Below are 26,799 nucleotides of genomic sequence, written 5' to 3' on the forward strand. Positions count from 1 at the left end.
ACGCCCCTGAGCAAAAGCACCTGTAAGACTCAGATATTTTTTTCCCGCTGATCAAAGAAGTCTTACTGCCCTTTTAGAGAATAGTGCTTCCTTAAAGTTTAAACACTTTTCTCCAAAGCACACGTCCAGTATACGTATTTACCTCAAGTACAATATGTGCTCACATTTATTCTTGTTGGGAAAAAAATTAAGTGGTTCCCACATTTGAACCACAGATGGATTATATATATGACCCTTGAGGAGACAAATATAATTTTATTTTAGTTTTCTTCTTATTGGTATTATCCTCTCGGCTCACATTATGACTTAAGCAAGCTGTAATGGACCTGAAATTGCCAAGTATTTGTGAGAGAGTATACCTGATACTGAGTCCTTTTTAACACTCAACTATTAGTCACAATCCAGAGAGCAGCGTTAGTTAATACTTATGTACTGTAGGTTATAGGCAATTCATTTACCTCCTCCAGGCATCTGTCCTGCTCTTATTTCATCTTTAAATGTTTCATTCAGCGGTAGCTCACTTATTTTGCTTGCCTCATAATGTTCTCAATTTGATACTGCCTGAATACCATGGAGAAATCTTTCTAAATAATAATAAAAGAGGTACAGGTGTACTAATTAATTAGGATTTCATAAGCACATTTATCTTTTGACCACTATCTGTGTGTCCCTACTTGTCCTCCATTCTGAGGATAAACATCCCATAAATAACAGGCAAGATTTTCTATTCATCAAGCTCAAGGGACAGCTATTCTCATTTTAATTTCCTTGCCCATTCAGACAGATTTGAATTTGCCTTTGCTGATTAAAAAGTATATAAAGACACTATTAAAACAGTTTTTAAATGAATTTTAAATGCCATTTTAAATTTAAATTCTACAAACATATTTTAAATGCAATTGTAAAGTACTGTACAGTATTTGTAACCATTTCCAGCATGCTAAAGACTTTTGAAAGCTATCATTAGCTATGAATTATTTTCTTCTTAAATAGACTAAATATTTAATAATAAAACAAATATGTTTTTCTTAAATAGATAGGAAACAATCACTCATGGTCTCTGGGAGGTTACAACATTAGAGAGATTCAACATAAAATTCAATGCAAAATGAGCTAGAAGGTCTACAGACGCACCTCCAATATTATCACTGTAGCTATAAGGTGAACTAGAAGTAATGTGGCATCAGTTTGGCAGCCCATTAAAAGGGTGTCCATCCACTGCCCAGCTGTTGTGTGGCACCGTTTCACATTCCATTCTGTGGGTTCATCAATGGCTTCTGATTCCTATCGATAGCTGACCTTTGATGTATAACACAGTGCATGATAAACCACCACACGCACAAAGATGGGCAGATTTCACTTCCTGGCTATGGCCCTTATCAATGAAGCCCAAAGGATTTTTAGCACTTGTACCGCATTTCAAAGACGCAAAAAATAATACCAGCAGGAAGGAGATATGAAAATGGCAGGTTTCCTTTAAAGAATTAATATTCTTTAAAACAAAACGAATCAACTGTGCATAATCACAATTCCAGGAGGTATATACACGCAAGGGCTGGGGAGAGAGGAATAAGTGCTGGCTTTTGACAGCAATGCAGATCGGTATTGATCCTGTCAATGTCTGCCCCAGTGGATTACCAAACAAGGGAGAGCATCTGAGTCAACAGCAGATGAAGACCCTTAAAAAGTCATCCAAAAAAACACAACAGTGTTTAAAAATTCTACAAACGATTACTGAAGATTTTTCCATTAATCTGCATCGTCTCCTATGAGAACATTGATGATCTTTTGATATGTAAATCAATCACAATCTATGGTATAAATTTAACATCTTAAATGGTGGGGTGTTTTTAATCTTGTCAAGTTTGTTGTTTAATATTCATTATCTTCAAATTTGAAAGATAGTATCTTTTCATGTCTGATAAGGATTGGACCATTTTTTCTATATTGATACGTATGGAGACAACCCACAGAAGCATGGACTGCTTTCAGATGAGGACAGCTATTAGCTTTAGACCTAAACTGTTTACCTAAACTGCTGCTGCTGCAAATACTGTACCTTTCTATTCAAATGTAGCTAATGCCCACCCCTACGCTTGAAAAGTGGCAATTCGGTTCAGATAGGATTCGTTTCAGCATTGTTTTTCGCCGCTGTTACTTTCATCACCTTCGGAAGCGTTTTAGCACACCTTGAGATGTCACTTGTGAAAAATGTTCCCCCCCAAAATCAATGCTGGATCTCTTTTCATTGTACGTAATTGAGCAATCTGAGAAGGAAGCGATTCCCACACCCACGCAGCCTCACCTAAGTCTATTTTTATTTAAAAATTAATTGCCACCTTGTTTGTTTTTCTTTGCCCTCACTCTTCATACAGACATCACAATGGAAATGAGATGCAGAACTCTGCCTTCCACACAGAATTATGCAGCGGCACTCCTGCTAATAAATCTTTTTAGCTAATGCATTCCAGATGGAAGCTGCGTTGCTCAGATTTAACCTTCCTAAACCCTTCCAAAAATTCCTCCCACTATAGGCTCTCTGACTTATCCGCATTTGATTGAAACAGCATCAATAATATTTGACAGTTGTGTAATATTACTACTTCAGGTTATTGTCTATGGAGAACTGTCATATACACACAGCTACTGACAACCCTGGGGCAGGAAAATGGATCTTATGTTTGTTATTACAGGTTAAATGTCTTTGTCCATCTCAATGCCTGACTGACAGCAACAGCGCATAAGACAGTGATATTCACAGCATTTTGCAAGACGCTCTAATACAGAGTTTATATTTATTGCTATTTCTTGAGCAAAACGGCTCCATGAAAGCTGTGGAGATTTAATACATACTATTTTTTTTAGTTGTACAAAAAGAATTCTATATCTATATGTGTATTGTGTTTGTTTAAGCACCTAAATTGAAAGCTTTTCCCCATGGATACTGGCTTTAATTAACTATTTTGAGAGTGCTTATTTCCATTTATAATAGACTGCAGGCTTTTAATATCCCATTGATAAATGTTAATGAGATGTGCTTTTATACTACATTAATTTGAAAATCAGATAAACAATAGCAGCATAAGAGTCCAGGAAATGTCTAATCCTCCCCCTGTTTTTGAAATGTACTGCCAACAGGATCAAGAAATCATTTTACTGGGGACTGCTGACAGATGGTTTTAATTTGCAAAACAAGTTGAAGGAGTCTGTTAACGACGCAAAAGTGTCAAACTTTCACATAGAGTCACGTGGTGCTACAGCACCCTGCTCTTTGCTGCATTTCAACCTTTGTGTGTCCAGCTGTGATCCCTATTTATAACTCTGCTCTTCACTGTACTGTAGCTCTGTCCACTGCCTTCACGTCTACAGGTAGTGGTAATGTCATTGGGGAGAACAGTGGACAGCATGCTGGGACATCAACACATGTCTGAAAGTCAAACTAAAAAATGTAAATAAGATGAGCACTCTAAAGTTATTTTAAAGCTGTATACTGCACTACAAAGTTTCAGAATTTTGAACTGTTTCTTTTAGTCACATAAAGTCCATTATTTCAGCCTTTTGCCTTTGAAAATGGACCTAAACAACTTCAAAACGCCTGTACATGCCAATAAAGCCCGTTTAGCGATTATGTGCACAGACCCGTTCAGGGAATCAGGCTCAGGCATGGCTTCAAACTACTATCTGAAGTATCTGATAGCATTTGTCTTCAAAATAACTGCAATCAAACTCGTCAGATTCTGAAACCAGTTACGAGCTGCGGCACAGAAACATATAAAAAGGCCATGTTACTTACAGGAAGTTGGTACTTCATAGCTGTAGTCCAAGCATCACACTAAATACTAGGGTAACATCTTCAAAGGGAACATATGGTTGTAAAAGTCAATAAGCCTTTACATTTTGTGATTTAAAAAATAACATACAGATGGGATGCTTCAGGTTTTACATGAATGTAATAATTTCAGATTGTTTTCTTTTTTACTATTTACATTTCAAGTTTTAAAAATGATTGTAATCCATTTTTATGCTTTCTATATACACAGTTTTGTGTTTTCTCCTCACTAGTCCTTTTAAGAAATGTAGACAGCTGTTTCTGCAGGAAGGAAGTATGAAGTTGTTTAGTACACGAGAAGATGAGAACGATACCTAAAAATATTTGAAAACAACAGGGGAGCACAGAATACTTCACATTAAATTAGTAAGAGGTGACAACTTAAACTGTACAATAAATATGTGATTTTTTGTAGAATCACAATATCGATATTAATGTCTTTCTTATACTTGTCTTTAATAATTTAAAGATAGTTATGGAAGTTATGAGGTTCAGAGTTTAATAATACGTATATAAGTACAGTATATAGTGTACTAGTATACATATACTGTAATGTTACGTACTGTATGTAACATACTGTATAGAATGTAAGAAAAAGTATATCTTTATCGCAATTTAACAGTTCAGGGTTTTGCATTTTAATTTCAAAGCTATTACAGCAGATTTATCTTTGTAACTGTTTTAAGGAGAGAACTGGAAGGAAGGTTGCAGTTATAGATGGTTTAATTTACCTCAGTTTTAATTGCTAGTTTTTACTGCCCGGCTGTATCTTGGGCTATAGTGTGGAGTAAGGAGCCGGTCGGAGGCCATTCCAAATTCACAACACTTAATGGCCGGATTTTAATTATTCATAAATGCCACAGCTAATTCCATCCCCTAATGCTGTCAGGAAAGGGACGTCAATGAAACCTATGGTGAAGGCCATGTCTTTATAGCCACTGCCTGTCCACCCTTCTGTGTGCTCCTACACTGATATTTTGAGGTGTTGATGTAAAACAACCTTAATGCAAAGGACACTTTTTTGAAAGCGGTAACCTTTCTCTCAGTCCCCGAGGAGTCTGTTTAAGATGAGTTTTACTTGGGTTTAAGCATACTGTTAACCCTAGTCATGTGGGAGACCTCAGGCTAGCATTGTACAGCTAAGAGAAACCAGCACTGAACCTCGAGGGAAATGCTAGATATCCCCGAGTTAAGCTTCTAAGCATTTTTTTCAACTTTGTCTCGATAAATTACCAAAATGCAAAATGATTTTTAACTCAAGGATAAAAACGCATCAAGGTGACAAATGAGTATAACAGCCTGTTCAGAGGGCAGATTAGTAAATGTAACTACTTTATAGCAAAAATCTTCAGAAGGCTATTTAATGTTCAACAAGTCACAAATCCGTCAGCATCCACTACTCATGGAGGCAACAGTTCTGACTGGTATTCATCTTAGCAGCTCTGCAACAGCACAATAAAAGCAATTTCTTGATTGTCAAAGCCCTGTCAAACAGAGAGAGATGATTTCTTTAAAGGAAATTTGAAAAGGGATTTCCTTAGTTCAAAAGATAACATGAGGCGCTTTCATTGCTACACAATCACACCAACCCAGACAAACAAGAAAGAACATGTGCGCTCACTTCCTCAGCACGTAGAGTAAAAAAGCGTGATTGATGTATCAGTGTTGTGCAATAAATGGCACTCTAACTCTGTGGCCAGTAGAGGGCGCCTTGTCAACGACAAAGATTCAGAGCGCAGAACAGACTGCTGCACAGGCGGCAGAACCAGCAGATCTCCGTCTCGCAGGTGGAGCAGCAAAAACACCCCAACTTATTGCTAATTCTCCACGGCGTTATTAAAATAAAATAAAAAAACAACAGCTAGATGGACAGACAGGTTTTGCTTTTTAAATTATTGTTTCATGAAAAAAGACTGCCCTATTATTAATGAAAAACAACCCCAGAATACTACGTGTTAAGGTAAAGATTTGCTCTAATAGAGAGATGGTGTGGTGAAAAAAGTCGAGATCTGAATAGTTGCTTAACAAACCAATATGATTTGCAGTGACTTTTCACTAAAACGGTAGTCATGCCATGAAGGCTTTTATGAGCCTGTGTTTTATATGTTTATAGTGTGTTATGATTAATCCTACTGAATTAATTCAGGAAATGTAAATAGTAGGCTCTAACTGTTCATTATTGTCTCCTGCACCCCACACTAGATGTATCTGCCCACTTTTCCTTTAGATCTTTTATTCTCCTCATGAATCTTTTACAATATCCATCTGCACAGCTCAGCCACTATTCTCTGTGGCTCCACATTGTTTTGGCTAACTAACAGGCCCATATGTTGCCTTTATGTATTTCTCCACAATGTTGATGCTTTTTTAAAACCACAGGGAAAATGCACAGGTCTGAAAAAGCTATAAAGAGCATCCAGATACAGTTAGAGCGTCTTTTACAGAGTCTGGAGAGATTATGATTCCGTAGCGACATGCAGCATTTGTCTTCATTTTGCCTGACTGTCCTCATGCGTTATTATTAGTGGCTGTCAGGGTAGAGCAGGGAAAAAAAGCCTGACTTGGTTAAGAGCAGGACACACAAGCAAAACTGTACATACTGACATGATAAGCCTAACACCCTTTAAGAGAATAAAAAAAGAGGTTTGCATTTTTAATATTAAACCTTTTACTGCATGTTTAATTCAGGAACTAATTTAACTGGTAGACAGTATTATATGAAGCTGGTTTCTGAACACTTTTTTAAAGAATCGTTAGATAGCGAATGTGACAACACTCAGTCTCATTTGGCCTTAATATACCACACCTACAGAATGATTAGGGAGCATCTTTCTAACCTCAAGTATATGAACAAAGCATGCAAAACTAGAAAGAGCACTTGTAGTCATTAGACATTAGAATTAAGGCATTAAAGCTTTAGACAACTTATGCAGCTGTGTCGAAATGTAAAATATTCTCAGCAACATAAAATGTTGAATTTCGAGGAAAAGAGCAATCAGTGTAGACTGACCAAAAAGTGCTCATCTAGGGACATGTACAGCACATATTCTGTGAAGCTCTATACAAAAGACACAACCACTGAGCAACCCATGTTAAAAAACCCTTGTCAAAATGGTTAGCCTCACCTATGACATTGTGTCAAGGAACTTGTGTAAACTGACAGGAACAATAAAAATTCAGTCATCAATATATCTGAGCCTCAATTTTAATTTAAAGTCCGTGCAGAAACTTTGTGTTGCTGCTGTTACTAATCTGAATTTTACACCAAGCTTATGGTTTATAGAAGTCTTTAACAGAAGATGGTGTGCCTTAATGCTTTCATTCAATGCATTCTATCAATCCAGTTAAAAATGCACGTTCAGGTTTCAAGAGACTCTTACAGACATGTACAATTACATGTAACTCATTTTGGAAATGTGCATGAAAAAAAATGATTTACTGATTTTTAATGAACCTGGATGGCAATCATGTAATCATGTACTATATATGCTCAGTTTACAACATGTATAGTAAATATGTTGGAGGTGAAATGCTATGGATCCTGTGTGGAAGAACAGAAATATTTGAGCTCAGTTTAATACATTCAGTCAAAGCTCTACTGTTTCAGCACTGTAGCTTCCCTGCCATCACTTCACACTTATATTCAGCAATTAGGCTTTTAATAATAGGGTACAAATATGGACAAGTCACACAAAGGGCTAATCTGGATATTTACGTCTCTTGGCTTCCAGTGGTTTGACTCACTCCTATAAAATGAAAATGATTGACCACATGAATGAAGAATATCAACAAATATTATAACCTGAGAAAGTTATTAAAATATTCCGGTCCTGGAAGATGAGGCACAACCAGAAGCTTCAAATAATGGTCATGCACTCAGAAATTAAAAGGGTAATAGGTAAAGAAAGATTTCAGCCTAAGCAGATTGGGGTGAAAAATGTACTCTCTTGATGTGAGCTCATAGTTTGATCATTAATAATTTGGGATTCAGTGGATTCTAACCCAAACCACACAACAGCTGAAAGCTTAAGGGTACATAAAACACAGAGGGGGATTCTAATTAGGCTTATTATGTCTGAGCTACTAAAAGAAGAATTTATTTCTTTATTCTATGAGAGAAACTCTCATGAACAGGCCTCTGAAACGCGTTCCGACAGTACATCACACCATTAATATACAAAAAAGCAATTAAGCCATCTTTCAAGGACTGAGCTTCCATAAGGCTAGACGTACAAATATAATTAGTAGTTCACCAGGAAACCTTGAATAAAGTTAAAAAGAAAAACACGCATTTGTATTTATCTTGAACAAATAATATTACAAACATTCTGGCAAAGAACGATAACAGAGTAGCCTTTTAATTTTTTTAGCTGAATGGAAAGAACTAAAAAAGGCAACCGACAGTAAACAATCCTGAGCTATACAGTAATGTACCAAAAACTACAGAGTTCATGACTTTATAACCTAGCACAAAAATCTTTCTTTTAATAAGTCTCTTTGGAGTCTACCGAGCCAGACTCAATTAAATTAACCTGAAATCTATGGAGTTTCACGACCAATAAACAATTTATTGTGGGGCCTTTTGTGTTTGTGCCCAATGTAAGTCATAAACCCAACTCCCTTTCCAAGAAAGAAAAGAAAAGAGACTTGACATTCTCTGTCCCTAATGCAGTAATAAAAACTGTTTAACAATTGAGAGCTAATTGTCACAGCAGGGCAGCCTCTGTGGCTAGTAATCACAGCTTTTAGAGGTAAATTTCTTTGTCATGTTGTGGTGAAATTATACCCTTAGAACTCCTAAGGCTCCAGTGGTGTCTACAGTATTAATAAATGAAACTACAGCCTGCATAATGTTTTTGATAGATTGAACATTTTCACGTCAAGAAATATATTTGATACTGGATAATTTGTCCCTCTGAGCTAAAGTATATTTGTGCAAGAAGGATGCTACTGTATGTACACAAACCTTTTCAAAGGGTACCCCGCAGAACAGGAGAAGTTCACCTCAGTATACCTGGTTTTATTTGCTATAACTCCTGAATGCCTGTTTCACCAGGCTATGTGAGTAAGAAAAATACTGAGCTGCTTAGCATATCTTTTACATTAAGAGCATTTATTAATCCTCATGCTTAGAAGTCATAATGAAATTCCTCAATGGGATCAAATTCTTTAGTCACAACACAATGAGATATATAGAAATGAGGGGATTAATTTCTGCTTTTGGATTTATGTACTGTATTTGGAAATTGGGGTTAACTTTTCTTCATCACAATAAACCAGACATTAGGTTAAGTCAGCCTCTTTACAGCTTTACTGATCACAACCCCAATTTCAGCTGGCTGTTGACAATTATTTTTTATGAACAACTAGACAGAAAACGAATTCCAAGTTTAAATGCTTGTTTTCAGATTATCATTTAACTAAATAAATTCTAGATATAGTTCTAGTGCACCTTGGATACCTTGGATATGTTTTGCAATGTGACAGCTATGGAGTCGGCCGAAATCATTTTGACTTAATACCCCTAAGCTCAAGATTGACTTGTCAGGATGAAGTTCAACATAGTTTCACAAAACATGTACGGTAGGTGCATAAAGACACTTTTCAGTTTCAAAATATTTCAAGCAAGTATTGAACAAGAGGTGCAAAATGCTTTTAGAAATCCTTCAATTTCTAAATTTCAATTCCATTATGTATCATACAAAATTAAACTTTAAAATAAAGGAGAACAAGCTGTAAAACAAAACTAAACTCATTAATGCAGGGATATTTTCCCTAATATTAGGGAAATATTTTACCTAATTAAAGTGATACCTCTACTCCATTATGTAGATTCTAAAAATAACCTCAGATTTAGGCATTCAAAACCCACCTTATAAGTGCATTGTATAGCAAAACACAGTCATCAAAACTGAAGTAACCATTAATAAAGAACAAAAATAAAGAAATAAAATAAGAACAAAAGTTCTGTCTAGTGTTGCTTACTAAATGCTCTCTTCATGAACAAAATTTAATAAGGGGTTTAAATATTGTATGAATATGCAGCCCCAATACTGAAGTTTTTTCAAACTTTCAGAGAATAAAACGGAGCTTTCAAAATACAGCAATTACCAAATGTTCATTTGAAAAAAAATCAAGCAGCAGCAATTCCAGGAAAGCAAAATTAAACTAATGCTTTGTTTCCTTACAGACTTTTTTTAGCCTTGAGCTAAAAATGTTTAGCACTGGTGCTTAGTTGTGTTCGTAAATCCAGTGACACTGAATGACAGAGGAATATAAGGCAGAGTGCAAGAAGGAATATCTTTTGGGAAGGTGCCCCTGTGGTACCAAACCTGTTTAAATTCTGAAGGTATTTCAAGGTTGTTATCTATTTCAGATCAACACCATGGGTCAGAGTTCAGGGCTGGCAGAATTTACAACCCTCCAATGAGTTTTGATTGACAGCAATCAGCATCTCTTCGGCATTACTCAGGGAACAAAGTAAGGGTCAAGACAGCGGGCGATTTCATCTGTCATTTTTAATTATCCAAATGATATTCACAGACAAAACCTTTCCCATCCATCAGGGCATCACATTACCATAGACAATGTTTGTTTAAAGACAGGCCCATAAAATCAAACAATTATGAATGCAGACAAGCCTCGCTGTTGACTGCATAAATGATCGGGTCTGATTTCCAAATTCCCATTGCTAATGAATTGGTAGGTTGCTGGCAGGAAGTGGTAAGTAATAATAAGGACGCCCGTCTAATGTTCCTATTGACTTTTCTGAGGCCCCGGAAAGCAGCAGCAAAGATTCAAAAGTGACGTCAAGTTGGGTTTCCATAGGAGCCGTATTGATAGTGGTACACAGCTAAAATCCAAGTAGTTAACTCCTGACCTTGTGGCAGGACCATGGCTCCCAGGAGGGAGCTGAAATGCTAGCAGTACAATACATCACGAGTCGAGCCAGACGCTGCAGGGGCTCTCCAGCATTGCTGCACAGGCTTGTCTCTTTCAGCTGCCTGCCATTTATAAAAAAGAGTAATCCTCTGTAATTCAGTTGTAGGCTTCAAAATTTACTCCATTTAAGTCTGTTACAAGGGACAGCAAACCACGCGTTGCAATTTTTGTGCCTGCGTTGTGGACGTGAGCGCACATGGGACACGCAGCAGAGATGCTGAACAAACCAAACGTTCCCTGACTTAAGACCCTGGGATGAAGGCGGCAGAAATGTTTCTCCAGAGGGAGAAGTCCAACCAAGATGGAGAAAAATAATCCCAGTATTTCCAGGGAAAACAAATAAAGTGCGCAGTTTGTGTTGTGAGCGTTCGTGAGCTATAACGGAAGTAATTAACGACACATTGTATGTTTCAATTGGCTTTTACCGGCAAAGTTTTATTTCCCCCTTCTAAGGATCTGAATCAAATTCCTCAACTTCAAACACAAAGGGAAGACAGGAAGGACTGCTGTCTGATCTGTGTGCTTTAACGTGACCTACTGTAGCAATGGCTTTTTCAGTCCTGGCCAGAAAGGGCTGTGAAACGTAACAGCAGGATGCTGATGAAGACTGAACATACTGGGCTGTGTTCGGCTGCTCAAGAGCAGTTCATACTGCCCTGTGAGAAGAATTAAACACAGGCGATATTTCTTTCCATGTCCTTTGGACATTGAAGTGAATCAGCAATTCATTAGTGAATTCCTAACTAGTACTGACAACTTGGCAGGGGTAGGGATCTCTAAACACCTAGTAAAGGTGCTGTTAAGTCCAAATGATCAGAGAAATTCAGGCGACCGGATTGGCGACAAGAAACGTAATGACCGTGGACCGTGGTACAAATATTTCTATGAGCCCTCCCCACTCTCCTGACGTTACACAGCAGCAGCACCTGGACAAAATACAGGAGGCTGCTCAGTCATTTGAGCCTTTTTCTCCACAAGGGCATCTACAATCCCACTACAGAGCTCTATGATTCTACATAACACTTTGTTTATCCATGTCTAATGTTTTCTGTAAAGTGCCCTAACATCAGCTGACTCCAGTTCAGTGCCCACGGTGTGGCTCGGGGCTGCTGGTGTGGTCAGTTCCTCATTCCTCTGTCCGTGTTCCACTGTTTTCTCCCCACGGTCCCCAGGAGCACAGCGCAGTGCGTCGATGGCAAGGGGTGAACAAGAGATAACACAGGCTCTGTGTTTCTCTCTTCAATCCAGAAAAAAACATCTCTATTTTAGTCAGTTTGGCTGCCACCTTAAATCTCTCTCTATTAATTTTTCTTTTTATTCATGAGAGCCCCGCTTTCATGCTTTTGCGGCACAGGTAAATTAGTATGACTTTCAGCTGTTGCGATGGTGACCCACAACTAATTGTAAAAATTGCCACCGACTTCCAGTCTTGTTCTTCCGGTCTTTTCCCCCATAAATCTTTATTTTGTAATCAGCATATTTAAACACCACAATGAATATATTTCCCACAGACCTTCGCTCGGTCACACACGTATGTCTCGCCAATTAAAAAAGTGAGTTAAGTTTTAATTAAATTTGAAATCCATTACACCCAACCCCATATCTAGCCCTGGCCTTAGATGGATTCTATTTCAAGAAAAAACGTTCAAGCAAATGACAAAGAGTACATTTAAAAATTCCCATGACACTAACAAGACATTCAATATTGTTGTAATTACACATGAATCACGACTGGTATATAAATAATAATTAATAATACATGTTTTTCTAAATCCCACGGTTTGACTAACTACATGTTGAACTGCGAGATAAATGTAGGCCCCTACCCCTCTGCAGTGGGGCAGTATGATTGCTCCAGGTGTAGCACCTACAGCCCCGCCGGAGCTGTGAGAGATGTGTGCTCAACATCCTGTGAAGGTAAGACCGCGTTTAGACTCAGGAGACTGGGAGGGATTTACAAGAAGACTGATGGCTGCTTCAGGCTGGTCTTTTTGGTAGGATGAAATACATGCACAAGGAGTTGAGTTTCGTGCAGAGCCCTGTTCATTACTGTCACATTAAAGTTCAGAGATTCTCTTTAACCTAAGCTAAAGCTTTATGTTATAGCGAGCCATGTTAGTTTGTCACATTTCCCCCCCCCAACAGCAAAAACTAATTTCAAGTGATACCTGGGGTCTAACTGCAGCAGAACAAGAATCTGGCCATTTTTATTCCCCAGGCCTCTGTTGTACAGCACGCCTTTTGGCTTCTTCAGGATGTATTATTCCTAGCTAGATATGCAGTGGAAACAGCATATCAAATTACTCCCACCCAACTCTGGACAGTATTAGTATCGAAAGATTCTGACAACCTTACATCTGTACCATCTCAAAATCACTATCAGCACAACCTCAGCTGATAACACGGTAATTCAGTGCCTTCTGAAGGCATTAAAACTTAATTGCACGAGAGGAATTAGTGATTTAATTAATTCGAAACTCATTACCCTCCCCCCAATACTTTCCATAACATAAGGAATTTGAAACCTAAAGCTAAAAAAGTCTACAAATACATTAATAAATATGACAATGCATTTATAAGCATGCTAAAAAATAATCTGATTTTTAAAAATGAATACGATATTAAAAGCATTGTGCACTGGCATGCTTATTTCATGAATGAGTGAAGACACTATTTACAAACTCCATCTTAAATCTTCACATAGTTTAGTAAGCTTGCAGCGTCAGATTTTTTAATCTATTTTTTAATCCTTCATAGTTTTCCTTATAATGCATTTTTGTTACTTGACTTGCAGACACTGCAAAGATTTATTTTCAAGAAATTCCTGTTGGCATTACTGAAATGTATGCATGAAAAACAAGTCACAAAAAGTGCAATGTTAATTGGATACAGGCGTATGTGTTTATCATGTTAAAATCTAAACGATGACAGAAATTGTATTTTAATGTGATGCTAAATATTTGGCATTGAAAAACTGCATTTTCACACAATCCCCTTCCATATTCCGTTCCTACGCTGAGAAATAATTAAATTCTAATAACACGCCACAACCTTGATATTATACATTAAGTATTTTGTAAAGCTTACTTGTGAAATAACCACAGATTAGTTCCTAAGACAAGGTTTCCCGGCTGTCTTTTGAAGTCAGGTCTTTTAAAACACAATAAAAATCCTAATAGTTCTCATTTTGAACATGTTCTTTCAGTGAGTCCTCCACTTTTATACCGGGCTTTTTTCCCCACTTTAAGAACCGGCTCCTGCTGCCAAATGTATTCCAGTCAGCCTCAGTCCTGAGACGAGAGCACTGAGATTTCATCAAGCGCACATTCCGACATGCCAGTGTAAGTATTTTTAAGATATGTAAATACTGTTCCCATTATGTTATGCAAGGTACTGAACCATGGTAAGAAGGGGTCTGACATGTTTGCTTTCAACAGCAAATTAGTAAACAAGAGATAAACTAACAAGCAGGAGAAAAGAGCAGTGCTGAATATGTAAAGTTAACAGTATGGACTCCAAACTCAGGAGCAGTGAGTGTGAACTGACATATTCAGTAGAAAGCAAAGCATGACAACTGTCTTAAGTCTTTTTTTAAAGAATCGGTTTCCACCCTGTGCTTCCCTGTGTTTTTTACCAAGTAAATAGTCTATTAATTCAATATTTTCTGACTTATCATGACAGTAAATCAACCCTGTGGCTCAGGCACAGACACGTGTACACCTCTTTTTATGCAATAACATACAGTAATTAGATGAACTGATACAGTCAAACCGTTTGAAAGGGTCTCCTTTTCTTTTAAAAATATGCAAAATGCTAAAAAAGAAAGTATTTTTGGCACAGTGAGTAATTTCACAAGTTTGCCAGTTATTTTTTATCAAAGTCTTAAAATAACCTGTTTGTCCTGCTGAAATTAAATCAATTTGTATAATCCTATACGCTGAAATTGTGCAATTCTGAGTTAGTAGTGTCTGTGATATTACATTTACCTTAACCAGGAGACCCATCTATCACTGTCTTAAGAGCTATGATGAGGTATAATGTAGGTAGTCATGATCATTTCTCAAATACTTGGAATAATTGAACACGTATATAAAACAAAACACTCTGCTTTCTGAAAAACACTCTGCTTGTACGCTTAATGTCTTCTATAACTTTCCAAAAGTATGGAATAAAGGAGAGTCCCTAGCATTTCTGTATCACGCATTATGACACTTCCATTAAGCATTGTGTTTTTTTAATGTACCTACTGTAGTTTTTTTGCTTGTGAATTTTATCCACATATACTGTATAAACAGAAAGCCCGGAAGAAAACACTAATTTAAGAAATCCTTCTATGCGTTTACAGTGATGCATTGCTTTTCTTCTATTGCATAGCTAAACAGAAGCATTAGAACACAAGTCTGACAGCTACATAAAGCAACATTCCCACTGGGAATAGCAAATACAGCTTATGTATCCTCCAGGCAGCAGGTCACATTCTTAGACTAGGTTGCCTAGGGAAAAAAACCTTCCACTAAGCAAAGTTTTAACAGAATTTTTAATTAATTTAAGTTTTGTTTATATAAAAGCTATAAACAGGCACCTGAACTCCAGCCACTGGCTGACTGGCTGGGATAGGCAATATTGTGTGCAAAGAAGAGAGCTTTTCATTTCAAGTAAAGTCTCCTTTGGCATTGTGAAGGCTGAAAAACAGATCTTCAGTGATCCTTGGCTCTGCTTTCAAGGTGGAAACGATTTGAGACAACAAATATTCGCGGCTAGGGAAAAAATGAGGAAAAACAGATTTTGTAGTGTTGTTTTCTGAACAATCCCCTACCATATTTATCACTGACTTTTAATGACAGGAGCTGGAAAGCTATAATGACGATTTTTCCAACCTACAAATCAACCTGCGATTACCACTTGTGACAGCTGCACACAGCCCCCCTCAAAGACAGATTCTCATTCCTCCTTGATGTTATGCAAATGTAAACAGCTGTCATTTCTAAGAGGGAGCCTCGCTTTATTTCGGCAGCTTCTAAGAATGAAGGGGTTAAACACCTTTTTGAAAATAAGCCCCGTTATCAAATACCGTCTGCAGCAACAAAAAACAAATCAAGAACAAACAGAACAAAAGTACAGAACAACTTAACATGAAAGAATCAGTTGCTAAACCTTAGAAATTGCAGTCTGTTGAACCTCAAATGGGTGTCCAGTAACCTCTGCACACCCCAGCTGTTCTAGCTTAGCCAGAAGAAAAAATGCTCTTTAATTAAGGAAGCATGTCTGTCTGTTAGTGTTTGCAGCCACTTGTCTTTCTTAAGGTGGTGGACAATGCTGAGCATTGCAGTAAAAACCTGTTTTCATTAAGATGCATCTGAATATCTGTGTCACACAGCAACATATATTGACCTTCTACCGACAAGTCGAGTGATTTCTAAATAAGCAGCTCCTCAGCTGTGACCTGAAAAAAGAATTAAATGAGCAGCAAAAAAGTTAATAACTTCCGCTCCCATAAAAAAAAAAGAACTAAAAATACAGGCTTAAATGAGGTCTTTTTTAGAAGTGGAAAACTGACTGAAACTGACTGCCCTCGGCCTGAAATAAATCCAAAAACCGGGGGAACAGTGGAGGCAGTTGGGCAAATGGAAAGTGACACCTGGGGCGTTTGCTACCACCTGCCCGATATTCATTCAATTCCGAGGTTTGCCCAGTTAGCCCTCTCTGCCTAATTACAAAAGATTTATTTTGTCTCGCAGAGGTTTATCGCGGAAAGGACCTCGCCACCCCTTTTAGAAACGGCGTCCCTGCCCCTCGTGAGCAGCTGAGCCTTTTTTATTTGCCAGCTCTGCTTAAAAAGTGTCTGCAAGGGTCTAATTTATTTCATGTAAACTATTATGCCAGTGATATAAATGCTATTATTTAAGCAGCAGAGAGGTTTTCTCTGCATGCCAGAGAATGTCTTCCATTTCTGTTAATGACCTATTGCCGCTGTCTGATTCAATACAGCCCACTGACTATAGAAATGACAACACTCAGCAGGAGGCAACAAAACGGTCAACAAACAGTGCTGAGAGCTGTCATTGCCCTCAAACCAGCTCCTCTGCTCTGTGCCGCGGCACCACAATAAGCAACACTCCATCCTGCCGCAGCATAATATCTGACTTTTGCTGGCCAATGAGATTTGCTAAGTGTCTGTCATGCACCCTACAAAATCCAAGCGCAGGCACGCCACGGACACACATCTCCTGGATGTCCCAGTATGGTGTTAATGAGTATTCAGAGCAGCCAGTTCCGAAAAGGACAGAGCTCCTGTTTCTTACAAGTCCAGAAAGCTGCCCGCTCTGAACTGCATAAGAAACAGGCTTCTTCACAGCCGCCTTTTTCCTTTTAATATCTTTGCCTCAGCACGTCGGTAATTCCCAATGGAAGCCATAGTTATTTCCATACCTATTAAATGTGAATAGGATAAACCAAATTTAAAAGATCCTTTTGTTTCACCGTTAATCGCTGTATTGTAAACTCTCGAGGAGAATTAAAAAATGTTTTACCTCCATTTCTTGTAAAAGTCCAATTTATAAGAAAACACCTCAGCAGCCTAGACTGTTCTTAAATCATACTGAATAATTGCCTTCTTTCTCACAGTGTTTAAAGGAAAATGTTAAAAAGCTGCCCCTTTTCTGGTACTGCGGACAGCTGCCTTAAGAACTGCGTGCATATAAAATCAGTTAATTGATTATCTTAGACAACAAAACACAGCCTTAAATTTATTCTATGCATTTTTCAGTTAAACAAAACACTTACAAAAAAGGGTTTCTATAGAGATTCTGCCCAGGGCAGACAGGTCAGAGGAGTAAAAAGAAAAGAAACACAATACAGTAAGACAAAAACACTTTTGGAGGGCTGGATTAGAAATACTAAAGGTTGGATTAGTTGGTAATTCAACAGCACTTGCAATACATAGAGAGAATACGGTTCCTTTTTTATTGGTAGAATCCAGATTAATCCACTGTCTTTATTTCTGATACCAAGTAATGCTCAAAGGTTGTATGTGTACTAAAAGGTGCAGGAATTTTGCATCTCAAACAACCTCAAGAAAGTCAGTTAATAAAAACATCACAGCAGCTCACTGGCAGAAGACTTCAGAGGTAAACATCACTGGCTGAGCCTGCAAAATTAATCTGACCAATCCTGAATTTACACTGAAGTGGTTGACCCATCCTGTCTCATTTTAGAAGGGCAGAGTCTGCTCACTTAGATTGCTAAAGAGCAATTCTTATCAAAGTAATGTTTTAGATTTTAATGTTGACAAAATAATCTCAATAAAAGCTGAACTAGATTTAACAGACACTGCTGAAAAAAAAAAACTCCTACATATTTTTTACATAACTCTTTTAAATTTCGTTTTCTTTTTTAAATGTACACTGAGAAAATGTAAACCTTGATTTTTTTGTCTTACAATTGTATAGGCCTTTTTTCCCCCCACAAACTGCTTCTCGGCAGACAGAAAATAGCAGAAAAAGGAAAAGCACAATAGCACCGTAATTGACAACTGCGTTGCGAATTCAAAACATACCTACTGTTTCACAAGGTCACTCTCTTGAGCTACTACTAAATATGATGTTTTCAAGGCTCCTAGCAGTTAAAAACAAATTATTTTTTAAGGATGTGCTTTCTAGCTGAAACAAAGAAGGGAAAGATATTTTAAGAGCCCTGGATATTTAAGAAGACGGTATTCTAAAAAAACAATGAACTCTCCTGTGAGCCGGAATGCTGGTGTACACACACAGAGCAGGTAAAGCAGAGAAGAGCTCATCAGGAGTCTTCTTTATTAAGCGCTATCAAACACAGTCTAATCTGTCTAAAATTAGCTGGTGAGCTCAACAAGTAATGACTGCCTTGCATTCATTATTAGTTCATTTTCCCTAAATCAATCACCAGCCGAGCATGGTTTTTTTAAATGTCATCCTAAAACTTTTCACAATCAATTAGGCTGAAGATTAATGGGGACAATTTGCCAGGAACAAGTCCTTCCTTGAAAAGGCCACGCCTCAACAGACTTTCGGCCTGGTATTGATGTTAATTATAAATTTCCTTTTCCTTGTCAGACACTTAACCTGTTGAAAGGCAATTTTCACCTGCAGTTAGACACAGACATATCCAAGTATCAGGCAATGAGAGCAAAAAAAAAAAAGATTTATTATGAGTCTAGGCTGACTTTATTACTGCATTCCAAAAAATTTATTTGTAAATGTTGTCTAATAATTTTTGTGATGGTGCAAATGTGATTTCTCTGTCTGTCCATTCAATAGTTAACTCCGAAAGAAGTATTATTTTTTTGCTTTAACCTGGGGAGTTTAGGAAAGCCCAAAGACCTGTCAATTTCAATTGAATAAGTACTTACAGTATAGGACAATAAATAGTGCTGTTGTTTTGCACTCTTAGACTCTTGGGCATTAGTGCAGAGAGTCTTCTTTTTTTACCAAAACCTAGTGGGAACACTATATTTTCAAAATATTTGAATTAGAGCTTGAATAAAACGGATACATATATGATATATGACTGTCCAAATTCATTCCCCAGCACAGCAGATGCAGTCATGTGAGAAAATGAGCTTAATCTTTTTTTTATTATTTTGGTTTTACAGGTACAGTGCTTGAAATTTAAGATTTATCAAACAAATAGCAATGGAAGAAAATGACAAGCCTTGAGGCTAAATATTTATTGTCTCAATAACTCCTGTCTCCAAGAAAACACTGTTCCACACTTTTCAATGCTAGGAGATGAAGAGAGGGTACCAGAAATCCTAATTTGTAAAAACGGTTAATAAGTACTTAAATCTGATCCTATAAAATCCATGATTTTTCTTTGCAGCCCCTTAGCATATGGGTGAACTAATATGCCAAGCGTCTATGGGGGTTGGCTAAATGAAAATAATTGGTGCCATTACAACTGCATACCTGATCACCATATGTTGTACAAGTGCCTTTACAGTCCAATAAACACTGATTTTTCAAAATATATAAAATTGTCATAAGAAATATTAAAAGTAAGTGTGGAGTAGTGGTTAGAGCTCTGTCCAGGTGGCTGGGAGGCTGTGGGTTTGAATTCGAGAACACTGCCGTTGTACCCTGTTGTAGCAAGGTAAACACTCAAACTGCTCCAGTTAAAATACCCACCTGAGCTGGGCACAACTGCACGACGCTCTGCACAAAAGTGTATCAGCCAATTATATCTGAGGCAGGAATAAATCGCAAGCACAATGCAAATGTCATGTGTTGTTGAAATGGTTCACCCGGGACATCCCATCTGTGAAAGGCACAGGCCAAAGTGATAAACTTTGTTTGTTTTTTTATCACAAGTGTCAGTTGTTATATAGTTGAATGTGACAATGAATTTGTACCATGTTGACCACTTGTTAAATAGTATATACTATATCTGCTATTCAGTTTTACTGTTGTTAATCTCCTATTTCAGCTGGACTGGTAGACATTTCAAATGATGTGAATGTGATAAAACTAGATTAATGGCTTACATTTTGTCCATAAGTACCAGTTCGTTATTTCATAAAAATATCAATTTCATACAGCCGCAAAAGCAGATACTGTATATCTGGGAGCTTTAGGTGAACTGTGCTGCTCAGAGGTCCTTCCGTTCATGTAATACAAGTCTCATGCAAGATTTAAGATTTAGCTCATTGCATTATGACTGTTTTTTTAGCTACGCAAAGTCATAACCAGTTCACACTTATTGCCAAAGCTGCAAGTTTCACAGGACCGAGACCCAACTCATAGTCTGCATCTCTTTGAAGAAGAACGTCCTGTATCGTTTCCCTCAAACCCTTGCTTATTTTAGCCCTTAAATGAACTAAGAACCTCCTTTTTTTACTTTTCCAAAGTTTTGTCACTTCATAAAAATACTACCATTTCAAAATACTTTAAAGATGTTTTGGTTAGCCCCAAAACACCTCAATAAGGTCTATCTGAAGAACTGACTAGATTTACTGAAGGGATGCTGACCGGTATGTCGTTACGCTTTCGTGATGCTGTGAGCCAAATCTGACCTCCCTGTCCCACAAGCAACTCCTTCTATACACAAAAGACATGCACATGTACTGTAGTTCTGTGCAGTGCCCCAACAGCATCGCTACAAGAAATCAACATGCCTCGATTTATATCTTTATATATCAATTTATATTCATTTATTTCTAGACTTTAGACGACTATTTTTTAAATTTTAAATAAGTCTCCAATATACGTTAAGGCAAACAACTAGCACAGGGTTCAATAACAAGAAAATCCATAAGAAAATGCAGTGGGAAGTGATGAGATTTTGAAGTTGGAAGAACACAGCAGAGTTTCCAGGTTTGGGTTAAGAGACAGTAGCTCAGCTGGAATCAATACCAGCCGACACTGGGGGCTCAGAGGGATCATGGCCGGAGAGCGCATGAGCCCCTGAACTGCGGAATGACTAATACAAATGAAAAAAAATGAATTATGATAAGGAAAATCAGAATAAAGACCCTATGCAACTTGTTAACAAGATAAGAAATTGTCTGCCAGACTCTAGCAAATTTCTCTTTTTCTTTGTGCGTCGCAAAGGATCTCGAGGGAAAAAAAAAAGTCTCATAAAAAATAAAGATATCGCAAGGGAAGGAAAGGAGATGTGAAGCAGTGAAAGCACGCTGGCAGGAAGAGGAGTCATACCTGGAGAATGTGGCTTCCCAGATGCTGTTCAAAGATCTCTGTTGCCACAACGCTGGGACTTCTCCTGCGCTGAGCCCCTATAGCTGAACAGAGGAAGACACATCAGGCGGAGAGACAGCGCAGTTTAAAACACAAGGCATACTCAGGAGACGGCACTCACGAGGGACCAGAGAAAAGGAAGCTTGCAAAAAGGAGAGTGGGGATCTTTTCAGCTAAAATAGAACTCCATGTGTACTGTACTATAGAGGAAGAGTGATCAAGCAGAGGATGATGCATAATATTAAAATGGCACCGTCATGGACAAAAGTTAATTTATTGAACCTGGGGTGTGCCAGTCTTTTCAGCACTGTGTGAATGTGCTGCTTTAAGAAAGATACCTATTTAAATGATTTTTCTCATTTTTGTGAAATTTGCTCTTTATATTAAAATGATCTGTTAACATTTCCTTGAAAATGCAGGGTGTGGGGTGTCTGTGTTGCTATACAGTACATTTAAATACATTTACATTAGAAAACGTTTCACATGAGTCCAGAACTGGTTACTACAGTCCACTCTGCATCAATTTTATTAGTAACAGGACACAGATGGAATAAACAGTATTTCTGTACACATGCCTGATATCAGTGACAGCCTAAACACTGCAGTAAAATAAGCTTGCTTGTAATTAACGTAATCAATATCAGCTCACAAATGAGCTAAACTTCCAAACATATATTCGATGCATACATATTAAAGTTCCAGGTAGCGTGAAGAAGCTTGTTTCTAAATTAGAGATAATATCATAGCATTGGATAACTGGAGAATAGCACCCTTAGGGCATTTATCAAGTTCCAACTTTAAAGTGGGTGAAGCACCATGCGCAGTCCTTCGAAAATGGCCTGCGGTGATTTCAAACTTAACAGACCTTGTCCCACCAGAGCTCATTACAGTGAATTTTATAACAAAGTACTCTGTACTTAATTTTCAGAGCTTAGCCAAGCGTTCTGGTAATGTGGCTGCATTAAGTGCAATTAATGATGTAATAAAAGCAGTGGATGGCCATTAAATACTCTCAAGGACCAGTTGTAAACATCGCCTCCATGTTGTGTGCCTAGCAGTTAGTGCAGTGTCAGGGAGCAGGTCCCCTGTGGGCTCCTGTGCCGATGAACACAGAAACACCGAGCCGCAGGAAGCTTTGCTGTCCTTCAAATATTCCACACTTATCTGCAGCAATAGTAAACACAATTCTCCCCTCCGGTTATGCTTTAAGCGTTTAGCCTTTTCCTCCCTCCGGGCCTTAGCCCCAAAAAAACAACATCCACAGAAAAGAAAACATCTCCAGATCACGAGGGTGTGGAGTTGGGGGATTAATTTGCGCTTAGTAACAAAGACAGAGTACAAACAGTACAATAAAATGTAGTGAAGTTTCTCTGTGTGACCCACCCATCCTGTATTGGTGCCTTCAATACCAAGAACCTGAAATAAGCCACCCAGCCTTGCCATTGAAGCCGATACCCTGGTTTCTTCCAAAGACACATATTTATAAATAAATAAGATAAATAATAAAAATAAGACACATAAAATATTTTTGCATGAAAAACCTACTAACTGCCTAAGATGTGAGATGAGCTGAATGACTTCCTCTCATTTGCTACCTTTTTTCTGTTCTTGTTATCTCATTTAATTTTATTTAAACAAGGCAGTGAAAAAATATTACGAAACGTACAGTGAGAGGCACAATACCAATCCAGAACAGGGGCACTAAATAAATGATGAAATATCTCCCACTGCATAATTCTTACTTAAAGATATTTAAAACTCACTTGCAGTGTAGCAGGTGAGGAACTGCTGCATCATAATTACCCACCAAGCATTGTTTTTGGCTTATGGCTCCAGCAACCCTCACTGCTGCACAAAATATCACTTTGCCGTTTTAAATATTACATCTAAATTAAAAATATTGTGTCACTTTCTCTAATTTAAAGACATCTACTGGACCACCAAAAGTAAAATGATTCATTCTTTCATATGCGGAAAATTCAATGACCTTGGGGATCTTTTCAAACTAAAACCAAAAGTTGTGAATATTTTATAAAAACGTAGTTAAAATGTCAAACTGGCACCATTCCTTAAGCCCCCTGGCCACCTTAAAGCTCTCTCATAACTACGGTTTTATTACTATCACCACATTAACAATTCAGCTATTCTCCTTTTACCCAGACTCCTTCATCAAAAGCAATGCCTCAACCTTGCATTTCCAGCACCTCCTCCAGACAGAACGAGTTCACAGTCACAACGGTTTCTTGTCTGACTGCAAGCGCATCGTTTATCGAGCATAATAGGCGAGTCACTGCTATTGTGCGAGTCACAGTAATTGGGGGCCATATATGACACCTTGTAGCTTTGAAAACATTCGGAAGAAAAGGAAGAAAAATGGACACATTTTCTCTAATTGGCATTTAATTACATTATTTTCTAAATTTTGTGTTCTTCAAGCAAAGAAGAAACCTCCTATGGTGTATCACTCAAAGGCCTGTAGCGCCTAGACAGTGGGTGACCACATCAGAAGCACAGTCGCACTGGTAGACAGTGCGTTAATTACTACGCTGCTTTCAATGGGCACATAGCACTTCTTTTTATCGGCTGCACCATTAAGTCGCCCATTGCCAGCGATGTCCTACGCCCCCGTGTCAGAGCTGGGCTTTTTAAGCAAGGCTGCACACCGCGGTGCGGACAGTATACAACCAGGCAAGTGGTGTACCCAGGAAGGTCGTGCTTTCCTCTACTGCTTTTGCTGGACAGCGGCCTTAGTTCTGCAAAACAGGCAACAGTGCAGACGCAGGCAGGAGCATAATGAAAAAACGTGTTTGAAAGTTTCACTTAAAAGTCACTGAAAGTCACTCCTAGACTGCCACAAATAAATTGATTACTCTTGTCATTATGGTTAAAAAAAATGTTTTTCTGTCTTGACCAGCTGTAACCAATTTTGTGAGGCACATTCATGCCGACTTCGGGCTTCAAGAGATTTGTTGACAACCCCACACCAGAAAAATGTTTTTTGTTTCTAAAGACATGGCTATATTTTAAAAAGGTTAGGCAGCTTAGAACCGAAGGCATAAAATAGTTTTAGTAACTTATATTTTACCTCAAGGGTTTACTGGGCAAGTTACTAGGATACCTGAAACTCATAGTACTCTAATTCTCATATACTGTTGTTGATAACAATGCTTTGTTACTGTGTAGATTTGCGAATACACGTAACTGTAAATTTAAGATACCTGATGTATAGAGAGTTAGTTATAATGATAATCTGATACTTAAAATTTAAGTATTATGCTGTACTGTACCCTGAAAAGGTTTTCAATTTTGCAATTGAGCGAGAAAGGATTTTTTAACATTGTCCACCAATTTGAATTAAAGAACTGATGCGTTACAGAAACAAATACTACAAGTCTGTAAATTGGTTAAACATCTATTACTGGTACTTCCTTGTTTCCTACAGAACTCAAAAGGCTGACCTCAGATGTCAAACAAAGAAGCAGATAAAAAAAAAGACGCAAACTGAACAATATTCCTTCTAGCACTTTTAAGTAAAACTGAAAAGCCCAAAAAAAGATGCTGAAGAGTAGCAAGCCATTAATGTGCAGCTTGAAGTTCAGTGTTTTCATGTTGGGCTTTGCAGATTATCCGTTTATTATTTACATAACCTCCTAATTCCACATTAATCATTAGACTGGAGCCCTAATCAAAACAAATGAGCAGTTTTATATTTGCTCCTCAATGCCAGAATGAATAATAAATGCTAAGCTTTTCACTCCTAGCATTTTGTTCTTCGATTAAAACAACTACAACCATACACAATGGCAACACAGGTTTATCGGTGACAATGATAGCGTGCTTTTTTCTGCTAACTTCCACAACATCCTATGCACAGTATGAACATACAGTATGCTGAGACATAAAACAAATATTGGCTAACAGGCCACTTCTCGTACTGTAAGTGATCTAAGAAAATGAAAAGAAGCTTTCTGCGTTCTCCAAAACACGAGCCAAACAATGAGGAGGAGAGAAAGCACAGCTAGTAATTTGTCAAGGAAAATGGGAGAATTATTAATACTGTTCGAAGTACTGTATAGCACAGGATGAACAAAGAGACAGCAGCATTTAGACAAAGTGGAGTGAAGAGAGATCATAGGCTACAGATTAAAAGGTCAAAGACTATTGTTCGCACACATAAAATAACGTTCCATTAATGCTAACATGGTGTTGATCTATTTTGCTTTAAATTTAAGCAATCAAAGCGAAGCTAATTTTTAGATAATTTTGTTATCTGTGTTTTCTATTAAATGTGCTTAAACATCGAGGAAGGTGAACTGAAAGGACACTTCACAAACATTTTTTGGTGTGTGTGTGTGTAAAATATGCAACCTGATTCTCAGAACAGCAGCAATTTCAAATCGCAGTGCTACTTGAAAGTCAATTTAACTTTCAGTTTTATAAGTCTACATTATTGCTATTGTTAATTTATTTCTCATTTAATGGAAAATTGGCAACAGGGCCCCTGACTGTCATTTTAAATCTGCAATAATTTCTCGTGAAGCTTAGCGTCTTTATTCCCAAGTTCTGGATTAACGGAGCTAAATGGCAGCTCCAGCATTACTAAAGCTCAGGGGCAGGTACTGTTACACAAATTGCCAATTCAATTAACAGAGTGTAAATGCTCAACTGGCAGGCTGAGGGAAGGACAGCCATTTTGGCAAGTGTCAGTCCTAATTTATCAAACTGTCAAAGCTCCACTGTCAGGTGCCTGCGGTCACTGTCTGCTTCTTAATGCTACAGTTGTAAAGTTGTAAAATCTGTCCGTTCAGAAGCCTCTACAATGCACAATGCTCAAAACTGATTTTCAAATCCCACGCACTTCATGGCCGTGTTGCTGTTGGCCGCTCCAGTGATGTTTTAATCAGGCTGAATGGCGCCCGCACGTTCTGGTGACCTGCCCTTGCACAGCTCTTCCGCAGGAAAAGGGCACCGACAAGGACCTGGCACCTTCTGCTCCTGCAGGGGGAATCCTACCCAATCCACTGCTAGGTGTTCAGAAATGAAAAGGCACATACTTGTACCATGGAGCATCTCTAGTGGCTCGATCAGTGAAGGCCCTTGCCTAAGATCAGGCTGAGCTCTGTGATCACGGGTTCGAGGCTGGGTCGTCGCCAGCTGACAGTGACCCGGATACCCCATCTGGTGGCAGTTGACTGAGGGCAGGGTGGCTTTAGTTTGTGGCCCTGGGCATTTGCAGGCATGCGGTGCAGATGGTGCCCTCAACCTCAGGCAGGGGGCTGGGGTGCCTGCAGTGTGTTAAAGGGC

At 38.2% G+C, this 26,799-nt stretch overlaps 1 protein-coding gene across 4 annotated transcripts in view; it reads right to left on the reverse strand.

The window, feature by feature from the left end:
- Positions 1-26,799, reverse strand: part of LOC102683864 (neuronal PAS domain-containing protein 3) — a 279,046-nt gene that overhangs the window by 122,620 nt on the left and 129,627 nt on the right. For all 4 annotated transcript variants that reach the window (XM_015350527.2, XM_015350531.2, XM_015350529.2 and 1 more), the window contains one exon: positions 21,457-21,539. In XM_015350527.2, coding sequence (XP_015206013.2) covers positions 21,457-21,539 — 83 coding nt within the window. The remainder of the gene's footprint in view (positions 1-21,456; positions 21,540-26,799) is intronic.

This window comes from Lepisosteus oculatus, chromosome 8 (assembly GCF_040954835.1).
Source record: "Lepisosteus oculatus isolate fLepOcu1 chromosome 8, fLepOcu1.hap2, whole genome shotgun sequence".
NCBI classification, from domain to species: Eukaryota; Metazoa; Chordata; class Actinopteri; order Semionotiformes; family Lepisosteidae; genus Lepisosteus; species Lepisosteus oculatus.